The 20563-nt window shown below is 42.0% G+C and overlaps 4 protein-coding genes across 5 annotated transcripts; 3 read left to right on the top strand and 1 right to left on the bottom strand.

Moving 5' to 3' along the window:
- The first annotated feature begins 2961 nt into the window (after window positions 1-2961).
- Window positions 2962-4096, top strand: crygmxl2 (crystallin, gamma MX, like 2). The gene is made up of 3 exons (XM_028430390.1): window positions 2962-2993; window positions 3090-3360; window positions 3821-4096. Exons 1-3 carry the CDS (start codon window positions 2962-2964, stop codon window positions 4094-4096), a joined length of 579 nt encoding a protein of 192 aa, XP_028286191.1.
- Window positions 4097-4575: 479 nt separating this feature from the next.
- crygmx (crystallin, gamma MX) lies at window positions 4576-5655 on the top strand. The gene is made up of 3 exons (XM_028430605.1): window positions 4576-4584; window positions 5045-5287; window positions 5380-5655. Exons 1-3 carry the CDS (start codon window positions 4576-4578, stop codon window positions 5653-5655), a joined length of 528 nt encoding a protein of 175 aa, XP_028286406.1.
- A 2785-nt stretch (window positions 5656-8440) lies between these two features.
- Window positions 8441-14418, bottom strand: aldh18a1 (aldehyde dehydrogenase 18 family, member A1). Of its 2 annotated transcripts, none has more exons than XM_028430604.1 (16): window positions 14322-14418; window positions 14047-14196; window positions 13813-13917; window positions 13568-13720; window positions 12988-13078; window positions 12542-12666; window positions 12308-12452; window positions 12162-12235; window positions 11966-12065; window positions 11450-11670; window positions 11223-11360; window positions 10907-11102; window positions 10673-10794; window positions 10345-10531; window positions 9127-9222; window positions 8441-8984 (listed from the first exon to the last, which is right to left on the bottom strand). In XM_028430604.1, exons 2-16 carry the CDS (start codon window positions 14188-14190, stop codon window positions 8788-8790), a joined length of 2094 nt encoding a protein of 697 aa, XP_028286405.1. In that variant the 5' UTR covers window positions 14191-14196; window positions 14322-14418; the 3' UTR covers window positions 8441-8787. The 2 variants fall into 2 exon arrangements, with proteins under 2 accessions (XP_028286405.1, XP_028286404.1); XM_028430603.1 differs by having other exon boundaries at window positions 13562-13720.
- A 4103-nt stretch (window positions 14419-18521) lies between these two features.
- Window positions 18522-20141, top strand: pnmt (phenylethanolamine N-methyltransferase). The gene is made up of 3 exons (XM_028431692.1): window positions 18522-18726; window positions 19002-19212; window positions 19433-20141. The coding sequence occupies exons 1-3, from the start codon at window positions 18555-18557 to the stop codon at window positions 19869-19871; spliced, it is 822 nt and encodes a 273-aa protein (XP_028287493.1). The 5' UTR covers window positions 18522-18554; the 3' UTR covers window positions 19872-20141.
- The last annotated feature ends 422 nt before the right edge of the window (window positions 20142-20563 follow it).

Raw genomic sequence — 20563 nt, forward strand, 5'->3', positions numbered from 1 at the left:
CAGTTCAATATAAAATCTCACAGAAAGGAAAACAAACATATCAACAATTTAACATAATTGACAGCTGCATCCATTTGCTTGGTCCAAGCCCCCTCCCTTCTGCTTTTCCACTCTGTTCTTCCAACACCATTTCCTCTTTTAATTATCCCCCAGCAAAAAGATGGAGCACATCAGACGCATCGCGGTAAATCCTGGCCCTGGCACAGGCTCACAGTGGCTCCTGCGTCTGGCAATCCCGATAGAGCCCGTGCGCTGGCAATGACAAGAGAGGGAGGATGCCTGGAGATTTTCTGACAGAAAGAATGGAGAGGATGATCTCTCAGCAAAAGAGAGGTCCTCATTCTACTCCCGGCGTGGGAGGCTTTTTGGCGAGCACTTTCCCATCATACCACATTTTCAGCACCAGATTAGCCAGTTCTCAGGAGCAAAACTCACATAGACCCCTTGTTTACACCTCAGTACCATAGTGTTTTTGTAATGACTGTTCAGTTTGGAGGCACTGCAAGCACGCCTGCTCTCCTATCTCTCCCTACAACATTTTAGGCATGAGACTTATTCTATATAGCGAGAGTCCATGGATTGGAATAAGGGAATATGATTTGTTTTATATTGAAAAGAATTCTCCCCTGACCTGAAATGTGTTTTACTGAGTGAACAGCAGATTCACATTCTAATTAGGTATCAGCTACACGGATGGGTTTTTCTTTTGGAAGCCGGATAGATGAAAAAGGCTGCAAGTTAACTAGTGCTGGGGTTGCTATCTGTCAAAGTTTCTCCTCTCTCTGTGGGGTGCACATCAATCACAGAGGTCCCCAACTGACAGTCATTCTGCGGGCTAATAGTGTCGTCATCTCCCACGCGATTACACAGATTGCACAATGAGATCCTCGGACACAATGGAGCTACAAATCTAGCCCCCCACTCTGTTCCCTTCTCCTTTCCTTTTCTTCCATCATTCTGAGATGAAGAGTGGAAAGCTCCACAGTGGGTAGCTTTCTTCTCCTCCGGGGGGAACTGAGAAAGCAGGCAAGGGCCTCTGTGATGTTAGTTTCCCTTCAGGGTGGGGAGGAGATGTCTTGTAGCACAGCTAAAGATGATCATTTGAGATCCTGTGGAACAAGATTCCCCTCTGGAAGCCAGAGAGACAAGGAGAGGGCTGGGGTCCCGACTAATGAGTTAGGGTTAGCTGATGTTCCTCAGCGATGAAAATGCAGATAGTGGCAAACACTTCTTTTTTACTTGTATTGCACCTCAGTTACATGCCTCTCTAAATAAAAATGTCAAAGGTCAGGCCAGCACAAAGCCACAACAGTATAAAAATGGCCTGTATCACCTGAGACTGACAAAGTACAATTTCACCGCTGCCTCTGCAAGTACAAAGATTTTAAATTTAATAAGCAGGATGAAAGAAATCATTAGTCTATGAACATATGAGAAAAACGTTTCTTATACATTCTGATAAAAACCTTTCCTCTCAGTGTAAACATTTGCTCCAAAAAACTCAAAAAACCAAACATCCCATCTGATAATCTGCCGCAATTAAGCTGCACACTGTGATGAAAGGATATCAATGGTCTACTTATGTCATAGAAATAGAGTGGAGCTTCAAACATGAAACCTATTGAAGCCTATGAGAATTTCAAGTCGATCAGTGATCAAAGGAGCAAAAGCTTATCAACATTGTTTCTTAACACTCAAACAGTGTCATATGGCTCTGGATATACTACCAGGGTAGCAGTGTTTTTGCCCAGGAACATAATGGCTATTGTGTGTTCTGAAAACATTAGCCTTTTTACACAGTTGAAGCTGCAAAAAGCACACAAAGTGGAGATGGGGCACAAGCTCTTTATCCTGATGAAAGGCTAAAGGATGGGACTGACCTTTCTGGCATCAGCTGGGCTTTGGAAACACAATACATGGCGGCAACTCTTTCTGGCCTTTTCTACCCTCAGCTCTGGGCTATGCTTACAAGCCAAATACTCAAGTCCAAACATCTATCATTTTATACAAACACTCAAACGCACACATGCCCCAAACCCCTCCTTTTATATCACACAAACACACACACAGAGCAGTTCTGTCTGTACATCTGCAAACAGACCGGTCCCGTCTGGCATCAGAGTACAACTGCAGGCTATGGAAGCAAAAAGAGACAACAGATCACTGTAGATTATATCAACACAAAAGCTTAACACAGTCCACAGCCTCAACGCCTCATCAACGGCAACTGAACGACAATTAAATAGCCACCTTTAACACTTCTAATGGGAGTGAGTGAAAAGTAAGCAACAATTTTACACCCAAGCAAGACATCAAATGAAAATCATGACCTGGTTAAGTACTAGTGCCCCCCAAAAAATCCACTGTATACTTTAAACGCTTTGTTGTTGGGGGGCCACGTAACCAAAAGGGCCTTTGTGTGGTATTTCAAAAGGCTGCATCACAAGGTCATGGCAGAACAAGGGTCATGCAAACATAGAATAGCACTTGTGTGGTGTTCATTTTTGGGAAGGGGGGGTGGGTGGTGTCAATTCTATAGGTAAACTCTAGCAGACAGGACATAAGTTAACTGTGTGCTCTCAGACAAAAGGAATCTGAATCTGAAAAGGTAAAGAGTAGTAGTCCCTGACGTGTCAGAGGCCTCATCATCAGTGGGAGAGTATAAAAGGACCTGTAAGTGTGTCTGGGGCTACGGTGCGCAAACATCCACAGCCCTACAACCATGGGAAAGGTATGAGCTCACATGCAGTAATGCATCAGGGGGAAGGAGGAAATCTGAGCGTATGTGTGAGGAAATTGTAGCAGAAAGAATGAGAAGAGACTAGACTGGATTGCTAGCACTTATTTTTTTTAAACATTGAGAAAATGACAGTGTATTTAGATATCGTAAAATAAAAATCAGCTAAAACAAAGGCCTTCCAATTGCCTTAATTTACACCTGTCACACACTGAAAGAGAGAGATGAAACACATTTACAGCACAGCAGTGGAGAGGTGTGTAAACTTGAAGGAATGTAATGGTGGAGAGCAGTGTCCCCTGCAGTTTATTCATGAGTATGGCAGCTAGAAAAACCAATGTGTACAATTTAGTGACACATGCTTCTCTCTCCTTCTCAAGATTATCTTCTACGAAGGCCGCAACTTCCAGGGCCGCCACTGGGAGTGCAGCAGCGACTGCATGGACACCTTCAGGCACTTCAACTGCTGCAACTCCATCCGTGTCAGCGGCGGTCACTGGGTGGCCTATGAGAAGCCTAACTACATGGGTTACCAGTACATCCTCAACCCTGGCGAGTACCCTGACTACCACTGCTGGATGGGCTTCAACAACTGCGTCCGTTCCTGCCAGATGTTCCCTCCTGTAAGTCAATCAAACAGACAGATAGGATTGGTAGGGGCCCCCCTACTCCCAACCCCCCACCCCCACCCCTCACCCCTCACCGTGTACATCAAATGCTGCTTTATAAATGGATGTCAATCACAAGCTTTTTGATGTCATTTACAGATACTCACACAGGTCATAGCATAAAAGTCTCTGCAGCAAGGTCCACAAGGAGACCCAGTTGGCCTTTAAAAAGAATATGATAAACCCCCCCCATAAGACTTGGTGCCTTCACTTTAATTCCGTTAGTCACATTGAGTGTTTCTGGCAGTTTAAGGAGGGGGTCAAAATCTAGTTCTGTCATACTCGAAAAGATCTGTTGCTCATGCTCATTTGTAGTTACAAGTGCTCGCTTGAACAAACATCCACTCAGTGATCTCACGGGTTCACACGCCTATCAATACTGCATAATAACCATGTTCTGGTTTCTTTCACACAGTATAGAGGATCCTATAGAATGAGGATCTACAACAGGCCTGACATGATGGGACACACTATGGAGTTCATGGATGACTGCCCCAACATGTATGATCGCTTCGGCTACCACAACATGTACTCTTGCAACATTATGGAGGGTTACTGGATCTTCTACGAGCACCCCAACTACAGGGGACGCCAGTACTTCCTGCGCCCAGGAGAGTACAGGGCCTGCGGTGACTGGGGCTGCCACAACCCCTGGGTGGGCTCTTTCAGAAGGATGAGGACTCAGATGTAAACTCTAAACATGCGCTCAAACTCAAATGAACATTAAACCCTGATTTTCAAATACTTATGAGTCTTTTGAGCTTATTTCAACAAATACATGCAACATACAAAGGTGTGTGAACATTCGTTAAAAGCGCATTTGCTTCCTGCCCATGTCAAACCCATGAAAACCCACGGCTGCTTGATGACCTATGTCCTGCATGCAGGTTTCTGGCATTCACATCAATAAAGGCAGATGTTGCAACTCTTATTGTAGGCCTTTGAGAAAATGCCACTGTACAGTGTTTTCCATAGACAGACAGAGCTTTGACAGAGACAAAGCAGCTGCCGCAGCTAACCAGTCCTATAGTGCTTTGCAGTCTATAGAGCACACTCTGCTGACATGACAAAGCTTTGTCCCATGTTTGCAAAGCCCTGATCCCAGCAGGGTCTATAAAGAGGTCTGGTACAGCCCAGAATCTGGTCTGGTCAGAACTTAACACAGTTACAATGGGCAAGGTAAGCGTGGAATTTCAAATCGTTATAGAAACAGCACTAAAAATGTTTGATTTGTGGTATATTTATTATTTAGGAGCAGGCTGTAAAGATGCACTGATAACTAAACTATGATAGATTGTTTAACATATTTTAATGATGAAACGGATAAAGAATAAAAAGATGCAAGTTATCCCTTTGTCTTGTTTTAACAACAAACTGTGATAACTAAGCTTACTGTCCTGTTACCTCTAAATATAGAACAAGAACTTTTTACAAAGCTGTTGTTAAAATATAGCATGACCACAACCAGTATTTCATTTAGGTTTGCTTATGGCATATCATTGGGGACATTTTTTATTCTTTTCTCAGCTTATCTTTTCTAAACTTTCTAGTTTCACCACGTTGAGACACAATAGCAAAATATGGTTACAAAAACTATGTGTTTTCTCTTCTCAAAAACAATACTGTTTGTCATGTGCAGATTATCTTCTATGAAGACAGGAACTTCCAGGGGCGTCACTATGAGTGCTCTAGTGACTGCCCTGAGATGCAAAACTTCTTCACCCGCTGTAACTCCATAAGAGTTGATAGCGGTTGTTGGGTGGCCTACGAGAAGCCCAATTATGGCGGCTACCAGTACATGCTGCACAAGGGAGAGTACCCTGACTACCAACGCTGGGCAGGCTTCAATGACTGCATCCGCTCCTGCCGTATGGTGCCACCTGTGAGTCTTTAGTTCCTAAAAAAGTACTTACTTATTATCTTAGACCTCCTGTTTAAGTATTAAAACATTAAATGCTATGCTTTCTTCTCTAGTACACCGGGAACTACAGGATGAAGATCTTTGAACGCTCTGACTTCACCGGTCAGAATCTGGAGCTAATGGATGATTGCCCCAATCTAAGTGAGCGTTTCCACACCCGTGACATCTCCTCTGTCAATGTCATGGAAGGCTACTGGATGCTGCATGAACACCCCAATTACAGGGGACGCCAGTACTTCTTGCGCCCTGGAGAGTACAGGAGGCACAGCGAGTGGGGAAGCAACAGCCCCACTTTTGGCTCTCTGAGGCGCGTCACTGAGATCAACTGAATCTCTGCTTGTTTTTTTTAACCCTTACTGAGCCCTGCTGTTAAGATTTTCACCCTCTTGTTCTCCTTATGGCAGCACTGTTTGAGTGTGGTCTCACCACTGTGGTGTCCAAACCTGATATCATGCATTTTATGGTGGGGGTTTTAGTGTGTTTGATGTTGGGTTCTGGTTTTGTTGGGTTGCTTTGCACTGTTGGATAAAGTTCTCTCTCCAATTCAAGTGCTCAAGCAATGCTCACAGTAAATAGTTTTTTTGCTTTGGTTTTTCCATAGCAAAATGGTTTGCCTCGCCAGTCCCTAACCTCCTGTCCTACTGGAATCACAATAAATGGAAACTTGATGAAAGCCAACTAAAGAGCGCCTTTGTTAATTTTCTATTGACTACTACAGCTGTCACTATCAAAAGATCAGGGGGATATGGCTTGTCATATATCTGAGAGCTACTCGTCTCTTTAATACAACGATTGAACATAAGTTTCATCAGGCCACAGAGTTAGACTTAGTGTAACCATTAAGGTCCTAGCAAGACCAAGAGTTTCTACAGTTTTCGTGATCCCGTCACTCCACATACACAAAGAAAAATTATCAAGGAAACAGAAGCTTATTCTTTGAAGTTTGCTATTAAAGACCAAAAAAAAGGGTATCTGAGGATGGGCATGTTGGAGTCTTTATGAGATCACATGGTACAGAGTGAGCGCTTTGGGTCCATGAAAGATGCCCATATTAGATCCACATCACAGGGCCAGTGCCAACTCAAAGAGTTGGAGTCAAAGTGGCCTGGTATTCGCCCCGAGCATCAAGCTCTCTCAGAACAAAAAACAAAACACCAGTCCACATCCCTGCTCATGCATTATACATAAGCCCAAGATACTGAACCCTTTCAGAAATAAATATCAATTATTGAAATTGTTAATTAGATGCTGCGTAATTGGCGAAGATATACATGAATAAATAACTTTGACCATTAATTATTGATTCAAAAAAATTTGAAGCCCAGCGGGAAGTGCATTGGAGTCTCTTAAGATCAAGCCCAACAAGAAACATGAGTTTTGGCCTTGAGTAATGTCCAATTAAAGGATTGTCAGCTTTTGCTGTACATGTCTAGTGATTTTCACTTGTCATCTTTTCTTACATATCTGTGGACAACATGCCCAGTAGACAACACAACATCAACAGGGTGCAACATGGGATCTGAAAAGCTGTGGTCTGAGAGCAATGAGTGATAAGAGATGAGAGGAAATTTACAGGCTGCCTGAGCAGAGACATAACCTGGAAGTTAATCTGAGGTCACGGAGGGAATGACTTCACATTCTAATCAGAATTTCAGTCAGTGATAAACGTGTTTACACAACAAAACAACCTGAGAGTCTACGAACAGACTTGGCTAAATATTCACAATATTACATCCTTTTTCACATCAAAAGCGTTTTAAGAGCCAAGAGAATTTTATGACCCTTGTCGTACTGAGTTTAGCTGAGGATTCCAAAGCAATTTCACTTTCACTTCACTTGGCACCTCGAAACCAACTCCTTCCAAAAACACTCATCAGCATCCTCTTACACAGAAATCTTGTGTCAATGCAACTGGGCATGCACATTTAACACCTTAATAGCTGCTATAATGGTAGCAAACAACTCCTAGCACATAAGATACAATTCTATAAAACACTGCATCAAAGAGCCGATACTCAGTGTCCCCAGATTGTTCCATCTCTACCTCAAGTAATTTGGATGATGTTTTCAATAGCTTTGCAGATAAAAAGGAAAAAAAAGAGTGAGATCCGAGTTTTGTCTCCCTCTTCATCTCTGAACCCTTTGGACTTATGATGGGAAGCTGATTGAAGGGTAAGTAGTGCGTTTTGGAGAATGAATTCTTTAGATGATAGAAAAAGACAAAGAAAAAAAATAACAGAAACAGAGAAACCCAGAACATAAGTCTGTGATTCCATTATTAGTCTCAGTTCTCCTTTTCTCTCTTTTCATTTCTGATGGCTGGATAATTAAACCTCTATAGTATTGTCTTCTATCTTCCTTGCCCCACTTCCAGCAATGCATATTCCCCTATGGGCAACTTTAAAAAGGCCCTTTTTAGACATCTGTTTTTCAGATCAGTATGACTTTTTTTCCCCATTAATTTGTGTTCTCTGTGAAAGTAAAAAGACTGCTGTAGTGCCCGGACAGAGAAGAACATACATATAAAAATATTCAACAGAAAAAAAAAAGAAAAGAAAGTAAAAAAATATCCAAATATTCTTTTTAACTTTTATTTTAATCCTACAATACTGTTATTAAATAAGCCAAACCAGTCCTCACATGTGCATTGCAAGACATCAGATAGCAGCTCAGAGGCTGGAATGTTACAGAGCTTAATTTAAAAGCAGTCGCACTTCTCCCCTCCAGCTTTAAGGAGGCAGCTTGTCAATTACTATTCCTGCTCTGACAGAGGCTTTAGGCGCCACAAGCAGGGAAGCAACAAAGCACAGAAAAATGAGCACAACTTGTAACAATAATCAAATAAATAAATAGGATACAAAATGGATGCGCACGAGTTGGAGCGTATTAAACTGACAATGCTGTGTAACAAATCTGATCAGGTCGTATGTTTGTCACACAGAATTTTGTTTTAATTTCAACCTTGTTATTAGGTTTAAGCTGGAGAAATGCATTAAAAATCAAATGAAACTAGTAAATGCAAACACATAGAGAAAGTTTAGCAAGTAAAGAAATGATGAAAGCACTTATAGTTCTATCAATATTAACCTTTAGGGTAACGATCTGATGCAGTGTGTTAAAATAAAATTGGCCTTTAACCATATTTAATGTCTTAGACATTTGCTTTCGAATTTTGATCAATATTGTACAATGTTTAGTTACTACTTGATAAATCATGTAGTAAACAGGGGTCACCTAATAGAGGAGTCATGTCTACTAAGGCGAGTCATATAAAAGTGTCACAAGCGGAGGTAGATTTTTGAACATTTGCTAACTCAGTCCTTGATTTATAGTATAATGTAAAGAGGAACAAAATATTTGCTTGTGCTTATAAAATGAACCTTTGGTGTGTTGAGCAACTCTTTCCAATATGTGTGCTTTAAGTGAATAAAAACAGCCATCAGCCATCATCTTCACGCTGTCTAGTTGCTGTCCCTCTGTCCAGGTAAAGATTGCCCCACAGGCAAGTTTTCATGCAGGTACTTCATGGTGCCATTCTCTGAGAAGTCAGCTGCTGTGTGTCCATTGCCTCTCAGGACCCACTTGGTGGTGAGCAGCCCCTCCAGGCCTACAGGGCCCCGGGCATGGATACGAGCTGTGCTAATGCCTACCTCTGCACCTGGAGGCAGAAAAGAAAGACAGCAGGTGGTGACATTAAACCAAACATATGTGTGGAGAGAAAGAAAATGTGAATAAGAATATTTTTTTTAATCACAGCTAATGAGGCAACAAAAGATGGAGGATATCATGATATAACATACCCAGTCCAAACCGGTAGCCGTCAGCAAAGCGTGAACTGGCATTCCAGAAAACACATGCACTGTCCAGCTGCTGCAGAAACTGCTCTGCTGTGCTCTCTGTAAGAGACAGACAGCTTATTGTGGCTGGTTCTTCTGATCACAACCCTTTAAACTGATATTAAACTAGGCCTACGATCATAAAACAGAGTTAAAATACTGCATTAATGCAACTAATATGAGGATTTCACAACATAAGAAGAAGAAGTTTTTGTAGCTACTATGTACACACCCAGTGAAACAAGTGTTTAAACTCTGAACAGCCACCCAAAAGCTCATCTGAAGATTTAATTTTAAGTTGATATGGACATTTATGGGTATCGACAAGACAGGTTTTTCTCTTAATGACTTTGCAAATCAATCTACTTGTCTGTCAATCCGACTGCTTCTGCTGTACAATTCTACCTATACATTCTATCTAACCATACATCCATCCCTAGCTCGATTTCTATCTGTCCTATGTGTATCTATGAATGTGTCTCTACAGAAAGAACTGGGTATAGTATTCATTGAGGTACCTTCTGTGGTCACAAGATGGCAGCAGCACATCCTCCACTGCAGGTGAGAATAATCCTCAATGTAGAAATGATCAGCAGCACACTTTGTCCTGTTTTTCTTTTTCAAATGCTGCTAAATGTAAATTCTGATCACCAAACCATGTAAACCTCAGGTTTAGTGCATATTTTCTCATTAAGAAAATTGAACATCAAGGTTTCATGATGTTCTTTGCATAAGAGATGACTGCTCCATAAACATGCTAATGTGAGTCCTCACTGTCCATGTGCAATATGGCCACAGCCAAAGGAAAAGCTCTGAGGACACTACACAGGAAAGTTTCTATCAAAATGAGTTAAGATGACACAGCTTCAAAAGGTGGAAAATGTTTGAGCGTGATTCAAAGTTCTGACAGGGACAAGTCTTTTTAAACAGTTCTACATTTTAAAATGACTCTGTCCACTACAGAGGAGTCGCAAAGGGAGGGCGTGTACTCATTCTGACAAAAAAGTGTCACTGCTCATTACTCACTGTGGCAGAAAGGTGAGATGTAAGAGGAAACTAATTCAATAGAGAGAAGGAGAAGTTCATGAACATCTGCTTTGTACACCCAAGGTAAGATGGGACTAGCATTACAGGGCAGGGCTCTATGTTAAAATACACATCTGTAGAAACTGTGCCACCTACCATTTTCTGTGACGATAACATCTGTGTGGGAGCTGCCATACTTGTGTATATGGTCCACCGCCTCCTGCATGCTGTCCACCACCTCCATACAGCACTCTAGGTCACCATACTCTACCCTCAGGGACTTGGCCTCTGACGGGCTGAAGGTCAGGTAGGAGGCGAACCGAGGGCCTGCATAAATCTTCACCTGGTAAACAAATATTGTTTTTTAATCATCTTTTGGTAGAAGCTTGAGATTAGTTTAGTTCACAAGTCACTTACAGCATGACAAAATGTCCCACACTGCTTGTACTCATATTAATATGGATGGATTAATTTGGTAGTTTACCCGTTCATTGCGCAGCATGTCAATGATCTGGTCAAACAGCGGGGTTCTAAGGAGGTCCCGATGAATCAGCAGCGTTTCCATGGCATTGCATGCAGCTGGGTAGTCACACTTGGAGTCTCTTACTAAAAAAAAAAATGCATCAATCACTAACATGCTTACATTTAGGAGGGGACATTTATCTTACTAACATAAAAGAAATATATATTTAGAAATGGAAACACTGAATTAACTGACCGATTTTTACGACTTTATCAACACTGGCGTCTGCATCCACGTAAACATGGCAAATTCCCTCACTGTGACCGAGCACTGGGATGCCCTTGGCTGCTCGCTGAATGTCCCGCACCAGCTTTGATGAACCTCGGGGGATAATCAAGTCGATCATCTTGTCTAGTCGGCACAGATCCTCCACCTCCTCACGAGTGCTCACCTTTGTAAGGGATACAAGATTGGAACTGACGATGGGGCCTTTTCATTAACACTTGTTTGTTCCCTGTGTTATATAAAGATTATATGAGGTTTGGTTTTAAATATGCATGTAAACTTTTACCAGCTGTACAGCCTCTCTGACTCCATGCATGGTAAGAGCTTCCTGGGTGATCTGGTGAAGAACGCGGTTGGTATTTGCTGCCTCTTTGCCTCCTTTCAACAGAAGGGCATTGCCACTGGCTATGGCCAGAGCTGACACCTAGAAACACATATGGATAGCTTATCTCAAGAAAGAGTGGCAAAAATAAAAACCGTATTTTTGTGTAGCATCATGTTCTGCAGAGATACCTGCGGCAGGCAGTCAGGTCGAGCTTCAAAGATGACCAGAAGAACTCCAATAGGTATGGTAATCTGCTCCAGCTCCAGGTTGTGAGCCACCCTGGTCCTACGAAGCACACGGCCCACACTATCCTGGGCTAACACAGCAATCTGGCGCAGACCTATGGCCAAACTATTAAGTTTGGCTGGTGACAGGCTCAGACGCTTAAGCATGGCTGGAGGCAAATGGCCTAGACAGAGAAAACACAGTTAAACTTTACAGTGGACAATACAGTACATCCATGTGAGGGGAAAGGGATTGTTGCCCTCTGGTGGTGAGGTATGGAATCATCTCCCTAAATCAGTTAAGCCCTCTCAAGAACAACTTCACATCCAGTCTCAAATTTTACTGTTAATTTGCAGTATAAACACAGAAAAATTGCTAGAATATAAAATATCAGGAGGTTAAAAACTTCCTAATATTATAAACTGGGTTTTATACTGCTCCATCCCCACTTAACATGACTAGATGAAACATCCTGTCACCTGCACAGACAGCCTGGTCCATGTCCACCTTGTTTGCAGCCAGAATGTCTTCCTTCCGTTCGGTCAGAAGCTCAGCTAGATGGCAGATGATCTCACTCCTCTGACAACATAGATACAGTCAGGCTCTCTAACTGACGTGCAGGACTTGCAAATTAACATATTTACAAAAAGATGTAAATGTAGAACAATGTATCACCTGGTCTGGATGCAGAGATGCCAGGCTTCTTCCAGAGTTACGAGCCATTTCTGTCTGCTGCTCCACAGACGGGCCTGGAGAAAAGTACATATAATCACATCTAACCATGATGATAATGACAAATGAAGAAAGTGAACTAGACTCACCAGCTGGTTTGATTTCAGAGAAGAAGGTCCCCACCTTCTTTCCCTCTACAATGTCAGTGATGACGTGGCCTGTTACTTTAGGGTGGGTGCCATTTGCAATGACCACTGATGTGCCACCTTGAAGAGCCCAAATCGCAGCCTTCACCTACAGACACACATTTTAGAAAATGTTTTTGAACTTTAATACAAAACTAAATACAGGTTTCCTTAAATTAGCTGTAACTGTAAACATACCTTGGCCTCCATGCCTCCAATTCCAACTCTGGACTTTGTACCATATGTGATGGACAGCTGGTCTCCAGGGTAGAAAATGTCTATGAGCTTGGCATCATCAGTTCCAGGGGGGCTGTTGTATAGTCCTATAAAGATTAACAATTCTTAAAACCAACTTATTTGGCCACACATAGGACAGAATACACTCTAACACTAGCTGAAATCTCTCCAACATCAGCCCTAAACCCAAACAGTTGAAGCTGCTGGCTCTATAGCCGTGTCCCTGATTTATGTGGAACCCTTTTGTCAACCCCATCAGTATCAGTGTCAAACATGAAGGCAGAAGGTCTGTGTTTGTCTTTCTCATTTGACACTCAGAGTGATGTTTTCTTCCCCAAGTTAAGGAGCGCAGACAGATGGTGTTGTTACCCAACAACTGACCCAGACAGACACACACACACACACACCTTCCACGTCAGACAGTGCGATGAGCAGGTCAGCCTTCATCTCTACAGCTAGCCGTGCTGCCAGGCTGTCATTGTCCTTAATGCTGATCACCTACAGAAACAAAAAATTACAAATGTAAGCTCCTAATGATAAAAAAACTGGTGACAGAAAGTGTGTAAAAAAGTGTGCAAAGGCATTACCAATATTGTCTGTGATAATATTTTTTTAAACAATAAAATAAATACTTTCGAAAATTAAACCATCTTTACCACCAAAATTTGTGGTAGCAATACTTAACTGGCTGTAAAAGTTTAAGTGAGACTGAATTATGTGAGAAAATGGTGTTAGTCATTCTTGAAGGAGCTTTTGTAAAGGAAGAATCTACCAACAGATGTTAGCCCAGGTCCCAGCACCTCCTGCATGCACATGCTTCAGTGGTTGAGGGCAGAGCTGATAAGGTGAGGCAGGGTGGCAGAGGTGTTTCAGAAAGGCATGTTAATAAACACCATCTCTGTCAAACGCCCTTAGCACCCCTGCTGCTGCCACCGCCACCGTCACCACCACTAGCGTCGCCCCCATGCTGTCTGTACCCACATTTACCCCCTGCAGATCACTGTTGGGCTCAGGAGGGGGCACCACAGCATCATTGGTGTTGATGATTGGCACGATGTTCATGCGCAGCAGCTCCTGCAGCGTACTGTTCAGGTTCTGTCTTTTTTGGTCGTCATGGAAATCCAGATTTGTCACCAGGACCTGACAGCACAGAGGGACACAAAGATTTTAGTATGAGCTGTGAGTGACAATAGTAAAGTACAAATATTTGTAGTGCAGTAAGACATAAGTACCTGTGCAGTGCAAGTGCTGTACTGGGTGAACATGGCCTCATACAGAGCCATGAGGCCACTCTGTCCAGCTGCAGCACAAGCCCGGGCCTCCAGCACTGGCAAAGACTGCATCACAAACGTTTAGGACATGCTTAGATAAAATCAAATCAAATATGCATTGGGAAGCAGTGAGAGTAGCAACAAAGTCCTAAAACCAGCAGCAGTATTCTTTCTTGTAGCTCCACCTCTCCCTACCATGTCTTTGAGCTGATTTTGTCCAGAGTGCAGCGCCTGTCTGACACTCTGGGACAGCAGGATCTCGTGTCTTAATCTTTGCTTGCCAAAGGCCACAGCTCCACTGGTGACAATCATCATCTCCCTGCCTTGGTTTTGCAGCATAGCCACCTAGACAACAACACAACCAAGTAGGAAAAATAACTCACAACAGATTAAGAAAAACAAACTTTTTTTTTTTACTTATCCCCAGTAGTAACTGCAAATATTGTTACCACTGCGGATCAACATCTCACCTGCTCCACAATAGAGGCCAGCCTTCCCAGGGCCAAACCACACTCATCGCCACGAGTGACCACAGCACTGCCAAGCTTCACCACAATCCTCTTGGCCTGGCGCAGCTCACCGCGGTGTGCAAAGGAGTTACCATGAACCCTGCCCTGTGGAACTAAACAGAAGAGGGGACGTTATGTTTACCTCAACAGAAGAAGACTTTTACTGATTATTTCTTTCTCAACTTTATCCTTTGACTTGTTACACAAAGTAAAAATAGTATTAAGGTGTTTGAAAAACCCTAAAAACAAATGTGCTTATGTAACAACGCTTCTCCTTTACATAACTGTGCAAAGCAGCATGTTTTGCTGCTGTATTTGTGTCATTGATTACATGCATTGGACAAACAGCCCTCCCCTGCATCTATCTGTAACCTGGAAACAGATAATCACAGCCTTTAAACTGCCACATCAGCAGGCCAAGCAGAGAAAAGCCTGTGCTGACATTACACATCTCTCAGGAGCAATGAGGCGCATGAGAGCAGAAAGAGACAGAAGAGAGTTAGAGAAGCCCCTGATATCTTTTACAGGCTAGAGTCAGAAAACTCCCCACAGGCACAAAAAAGTCTTCACCGGGCTTAATGTCCCTGCAGATGTTTGGATGTGCCTGCACAAGCTTTATTGACTATATGTTCACAAACAGTAATGATTAACCTGTTTATCTAGTTTCACAAGAAAAACAACATGTTTTCTAATTAGTAAGAAAGAGGCTGCAAATTACATTACATCCACATCACAGTTTTGTAAAGCCTATATTGAACTTAATGGTTATTTAGGTCATCCTGCTATATCCAACACTAATTCAATTACATTAAAAAAAATATTTTAAAAAGCTTTGTTTGGGATACAACAAAAACTTTTCAGGCCACAACAGATACAAATTTTATTCCTTTTTTTGATTGAACATAAATTCTATGGTGAATAAATTTCACATAATACTAACAAACTGCCAGCACAATTTTCTAGAAACCAATGATAAAGAAAATATGAATTTGAAAATCTAGGTCACACTTGAAAAAAAATTAACTTTTCTTGCAAGTTAATTAATCATACATCAAAAATGATTTGAACTAATCTACCAACATTTACATTACAAGAAAATCCTCCTTGTATTTAAAGATCTGGTGTTGTTTTGACATTATAGTCCCGGCAGCTGGTTTCATGGAGCGTGACAGCATGATACACACAGAGCTAGTTTATACACAGTGTGACAGTATGGCATTGTAGCTCTGCTTGCCTTGTGTCAGTGGTCTGGTGAATAACCGGCATACGTGTCTCTGTGAATCCACGGGGATCCTTGAACACAGGGTCAGCCTCTGCAGCAGCATGGTCATTTTACAGCCTTCAGTGTCAGAGACAGGCGGCTAAAACACAAACAAATGCAGAACATCACAACATTAAATTGTGTTATTTGCCAGAGACATTAAACCTAAGAAGCAGCAATCATTTGTGTCCACATGCACAATCAGAATGTAAATCTCAGTGATTCCCTGGATAGAAAAGTAATTGTTCTTACTCAGCCTTGTGGAGTTCCAGTATATCTTTTCCTGTGTGTGCACCAGCCCTGTGTAGTGTCTTCTATATACTCTTGTTCACCTTCTTTATCCAGTTTTTGCCTCATTTATCACTCACAAAGTTTGAACAGAGGTGGGCTCTACACGTGCACGACTCCTCCCCTAACTGGACGAGCTGCTGATGGAACTGTGGCTGGACTTTGCTAGTAAAGAGTAACAAAACCACTTGCTAACGTTAGCCTCCAAATTATTTCCACTTGCAAGGGGGGGGGGGGGGGGGGGCTTCATTTGGCTGCCAACTCTTGGTGGCTTTGCATTGATCTACATTATATAGGAAAAGCTCGTAAATGCAGTTAAGCGACAGGGTCTGACGTCAGGCCAGCCGGCGAAATGCGGAAGTAAAACGGAAGCGTTGCCCAAACGCTGGAATTTCAAAATAAAACCATGCAACAAAAGTAAATGCTTTTATTCTAAACTGTGCTTCTGTAATTAGTTAGTATAATTAGATAGAACAAAGCTATAACAAAACATTTAAAGTAATTTTAGGCAAAGTAGCAAAAGGAACAATTATAAGTAGTCTAAATAAATGTTGTGGGACAATGACCAAAAAAAAATCTGTATGATTAACCCTTAACTGATGCTACACATTCCTTTAAGCACACAAATGTAACACAGATCAAAACAAAATGTGTAATCTACGTTGCATATTTTGCAGATGTTACACATTCCTGGTGAAGAAATATATTTTGTCATATTTAAACATTTTATTTTAACATATATCAAAGTAGTTTCTCTTTGTGACCATTTATCCCTGATTGAGTTAGTGTTTCAGAAAATTGATGATTAAACAGATGGATGGATATCTGTTAATGAGAAATAATGCTGTGTGTTTTGCCAAATAATAAATACAGGCTTTTTAAAAAGGTATGTAGTGTGTCCACTCCTGAGTTTAAATGTGATGTGCCAGACATACCATTCTAAATTTGTAGCCACCTTTACCTGCATTATTTAAATGTTCCCTGTCATTAGGAGCCTGTAGCATACGGTAACTTGTTAATCAATTTGATAGGAAGCCAAACATTTTGCTATAATTAGGTTTCATTAACTTGTCACCTTTCATTTATTGCATGTGGTGGGGAAGAAAAGTCTGAGACCTATGGTAGTGATTAAAGTTTTCCATCCTGCTAGGACAAAACAAAAAGTAGCCCAGACCAGAGCAGAGTTGGCTGACATTGTCAACCCCCCCCCCCAGGACCATAGATAACTAAATTGGCTCCTGTAGCTCTGGCTAAATGTGTATTATGTCATTATATCTGTCCTGTCCTTTTCTCTGTTGCCTGCTTTTGCCCCTTTATCTGTTCTTCTGTGTTCCTCCTCCTCTTTCCTCTTTTATCTGTCTGACATCTATCTGACTCAGGGCAAAGAACTGAACCTACCTAACGCCCACCTCTGCTATGATCCTCTGTGTGTTTAGTGTGTGTTGCTTGTCCATGACTTCATGTGTATGTGCAAGTGCGTTTAGTGCCATGTTTCTATTGTTGCTGGTGGTGGTGTAGAGTTCATCAAATGATGCATGGGAGAGGCCTCAATAAACCTGAAAATGGGCATGGCAAAATGGCTCAGTAGCACCCCCTAGAATACAGCCTCTGGGTTGTTGATGTTTCTTATTCTTGGTAAATATACTGTCAACAAGAGAGGTGAAAAAGAATTTGACATTCATATCCTGCTGGAAAAGAAAGCCTTTTACTCTCCAATCTCCAAATATCCTCATTTTAACAGCACTGAATGGCACAATTCCACATCCAAATTACCATGTTTCCCTTTGGACACTGATGTTTTGAATGTCTTGTGAGGGCTACTCTGTGTATATGTGTGTGTGTGTGTGTGTGTGTGTTTTGGATTCTGCTGCAGCTGCCAGGGATGAATGCGAGCTGTTAAAAAAAACCCCAGGGAAAGATAGGTTTGATTATTACATGGCTATGTTCCACACTGTTTGATATAAAATGCTGTTTTGGGATATGCTGGGAATAGAGCACATTCATTAAATCTGGAGCTGCTGGTAATTTTGACAGAACAATAAATAAGATTGGTCTTGTTCTCAGGCACAAAATATATACAATATTGAAAAGGTAGGTTTGTTGACAGTGACATGCACTCACACTGCATGTTTGAAAGACAATGTCTCCTTGCTACAATCTCTACAAACATCTCCATCAATTGAAATGGTTGACTAAGACAGAGACAGATCTGTTTGTCTTTAAGCTGTTTGTCTGTTTGAAACTGAGACAAACCGGGTGAGTATAAAAGGGCCTTTCGAATGATTGCATAGATATGACAAGCCTTAGAGAGGTACTGTGAAGGCCCTGAAAGCCATATGAAGAGTCCATTAGTGAGTCCAATGTTGGAGGAAGCCCCCTGATCTGATGGTATCAGTGCCTCAGGGCAGGGAAGGTGAGCAGAACAAATGCTATCAGGCAGCATGGTCCGAAAAACAGGATCGCTATCTCTGCCCATGAAACTCAGAGTAGCCCAAAGCACAGACACATAATAGCACAGACACCCCACCCCCCACCCCACACACACACATGCATACACTCAGGTATAAAACTCTGCTTAGGGGGCTGCAGTGTACCTAAAGACTGACCAGAGGTGTGAGGTATAGAGAAAGACAGGAAACAGGACGATGGAAGAAAAGGGAGAAGAGAATGGAGTAGCTGCGATGAAAGCCTGCTACCAGAAATTTGACCCTGCAGCTTATCTGCAGTACAACTACACTCCACCACGGGCTGATTTTACAAGAAATGATAGTATTGTGCCATGGAAGCTGGCCTGCCTGCACAGAGCTTTCACTGAAGGTAAGGACATGGCTTGTGTAAAATCGCAATCGTAAATGGGTTTTCCTTGTCCTATAATTGACAGCGAAAATACAAATGTAGACATTAGAGGGGTCAAAAAAGACAGTTTGAACCAAAACATTTCAGTTTTTATCTTAAATAATGAAGCCACCTTCAGATCAGACAATTTTATCAGGATCAGGCAGTTATTTTTTTACTGTTTTTTTGTTAGCCTATAAAAACATTTTCTGAAAAACTGATTATTTTTAAAAGAATGTTTGTTTTTCTCACCCCAGCTGATGTGAGTGGCGGGCTCCTGGTGGACATAGGCGCAGGACCCACACTGTACCAGGTGCTGAGCGGCTGTGAGGTTTTCGACAAGGTGATCCTGACAGACTTCCTGGAGGTCAACCGGCAGGAGCTGAGGCGCTGGCTCCACAATAAGGGAGGATGCAGTCTGGACTGGACGCCATACCTACAGCATGTCTGCAAGCTGGAGGGGCGAAGGTATGGAAATCCCAAGAGAGATGATTTATCATGATTTTTAGACTATGACAAAATCAGCAAAATATTACAGTTCAACTGGAGGCAGACATGAAAGTGTGTACCACATTTGATGGCAAGACATTTCTCATAAAATGACCTGTAAATGTTGATAGGATGCAGTGATATGCACTTGCAGAAGCTTGCATGTAAAATGATAGTTCATCTATTTTGTCTCTTCAAGGCCCTCAGCATGGACAGAGAAGGCTGCCAGGCTACGTCAAGTTGTCACAGACATCCTCCCCATTGATGTGCACTGCTCTCAGCCCTTGGCCCCTGATGCCCTTCCTTCAGGAGGAGCCGACTGTCTGGTGTCCTGCTTCTGCCTAGAAAGTGTCAGCCCCGACCTGGCTGCCTTCACAAAGGCCCTAGGCCACATCCGGAAGCTTCTGCGGCCCGGTGGTCATCTCATGCTCATTGGTGCCCTGGGAGAGAGTTACTACTTTGGAGGGCCTGGGGTAAGGATCCCCGTGGTCCCGCTGAGTGAGGCCCAGGTCTGTGCTAGTTTAAAGGAGAGTGGCTACACACTGATCCGGCTGGAGGTTTACACACTCACTCAGGATATGAGGGTGGGGGTTGATGATGTGACAGGAGTGTTCTTTGCAAAGGCAAGGAAGGATTAGGCTGTGGGAGAAAATACTGAAGAAAACAGAATCAGAATAAATTTCAATTCAACATCCAGGTGTATTTTTGTTTTGGTTGAGAAGGTGCTCAGGCAGGAAAACACTTTAACATGGAAAACAGGTATTTAACTTCATTACATATTATTTTTGTCAGAGTCTTTTCAAAAGATGCAGATGTCTTCTGTAGCCCCTTTTGTTGCCAAAGTACTAATTAGTGTTTGAAATGTAGTTAGACATCGCCTCTTGCAGTTTAATCACAGCTACTACAGCACCAGGAACCAGTCTGTGTATACATGTTTTATAAAATTGAGTCAATTTTGTGTTTTTCTTTTTTTAATTTGTGAATAAAATAAATAATAAATGAATACCCTAATTCTATTATGTTTTCTTATCTCAACAATTTTCCATTTTCCAAATTATGATTATTATTTCATAATTTGTGCAATGTGTATTTTTGAACACTGGGTGTCACCATATAACCATCTCAGATTAACCAAACTCATCCCAGTTACACTGTAGGTGGGATTTTATCAACCAAAACAGGTTTCCTGACCTCAGGTGTGTTTTAGTTTGCTGTTCATCTTCTGATTTCTTTGTATAACTGCAGAAAGGTTATATGATGATAAAATTATGCAAAAAAAAAAAAAAATCACCAAGGATCTGCATTTAATAATTGTGCCACGAGGAGCACT

Source organism: Parambassis ranga, chromosome 19 (assembly GCF_900634625.1).
Source record: "Parambassis ranga chromosome 19, fParRan2.1, whole genome shotgun sequence".
Taxonomy (NCBI): domain Eukaryota; kingdom Metazoa; phylum Chordata; class Actinopteri; family Ambassidae; genus Parambassis; species Parambassis ranga.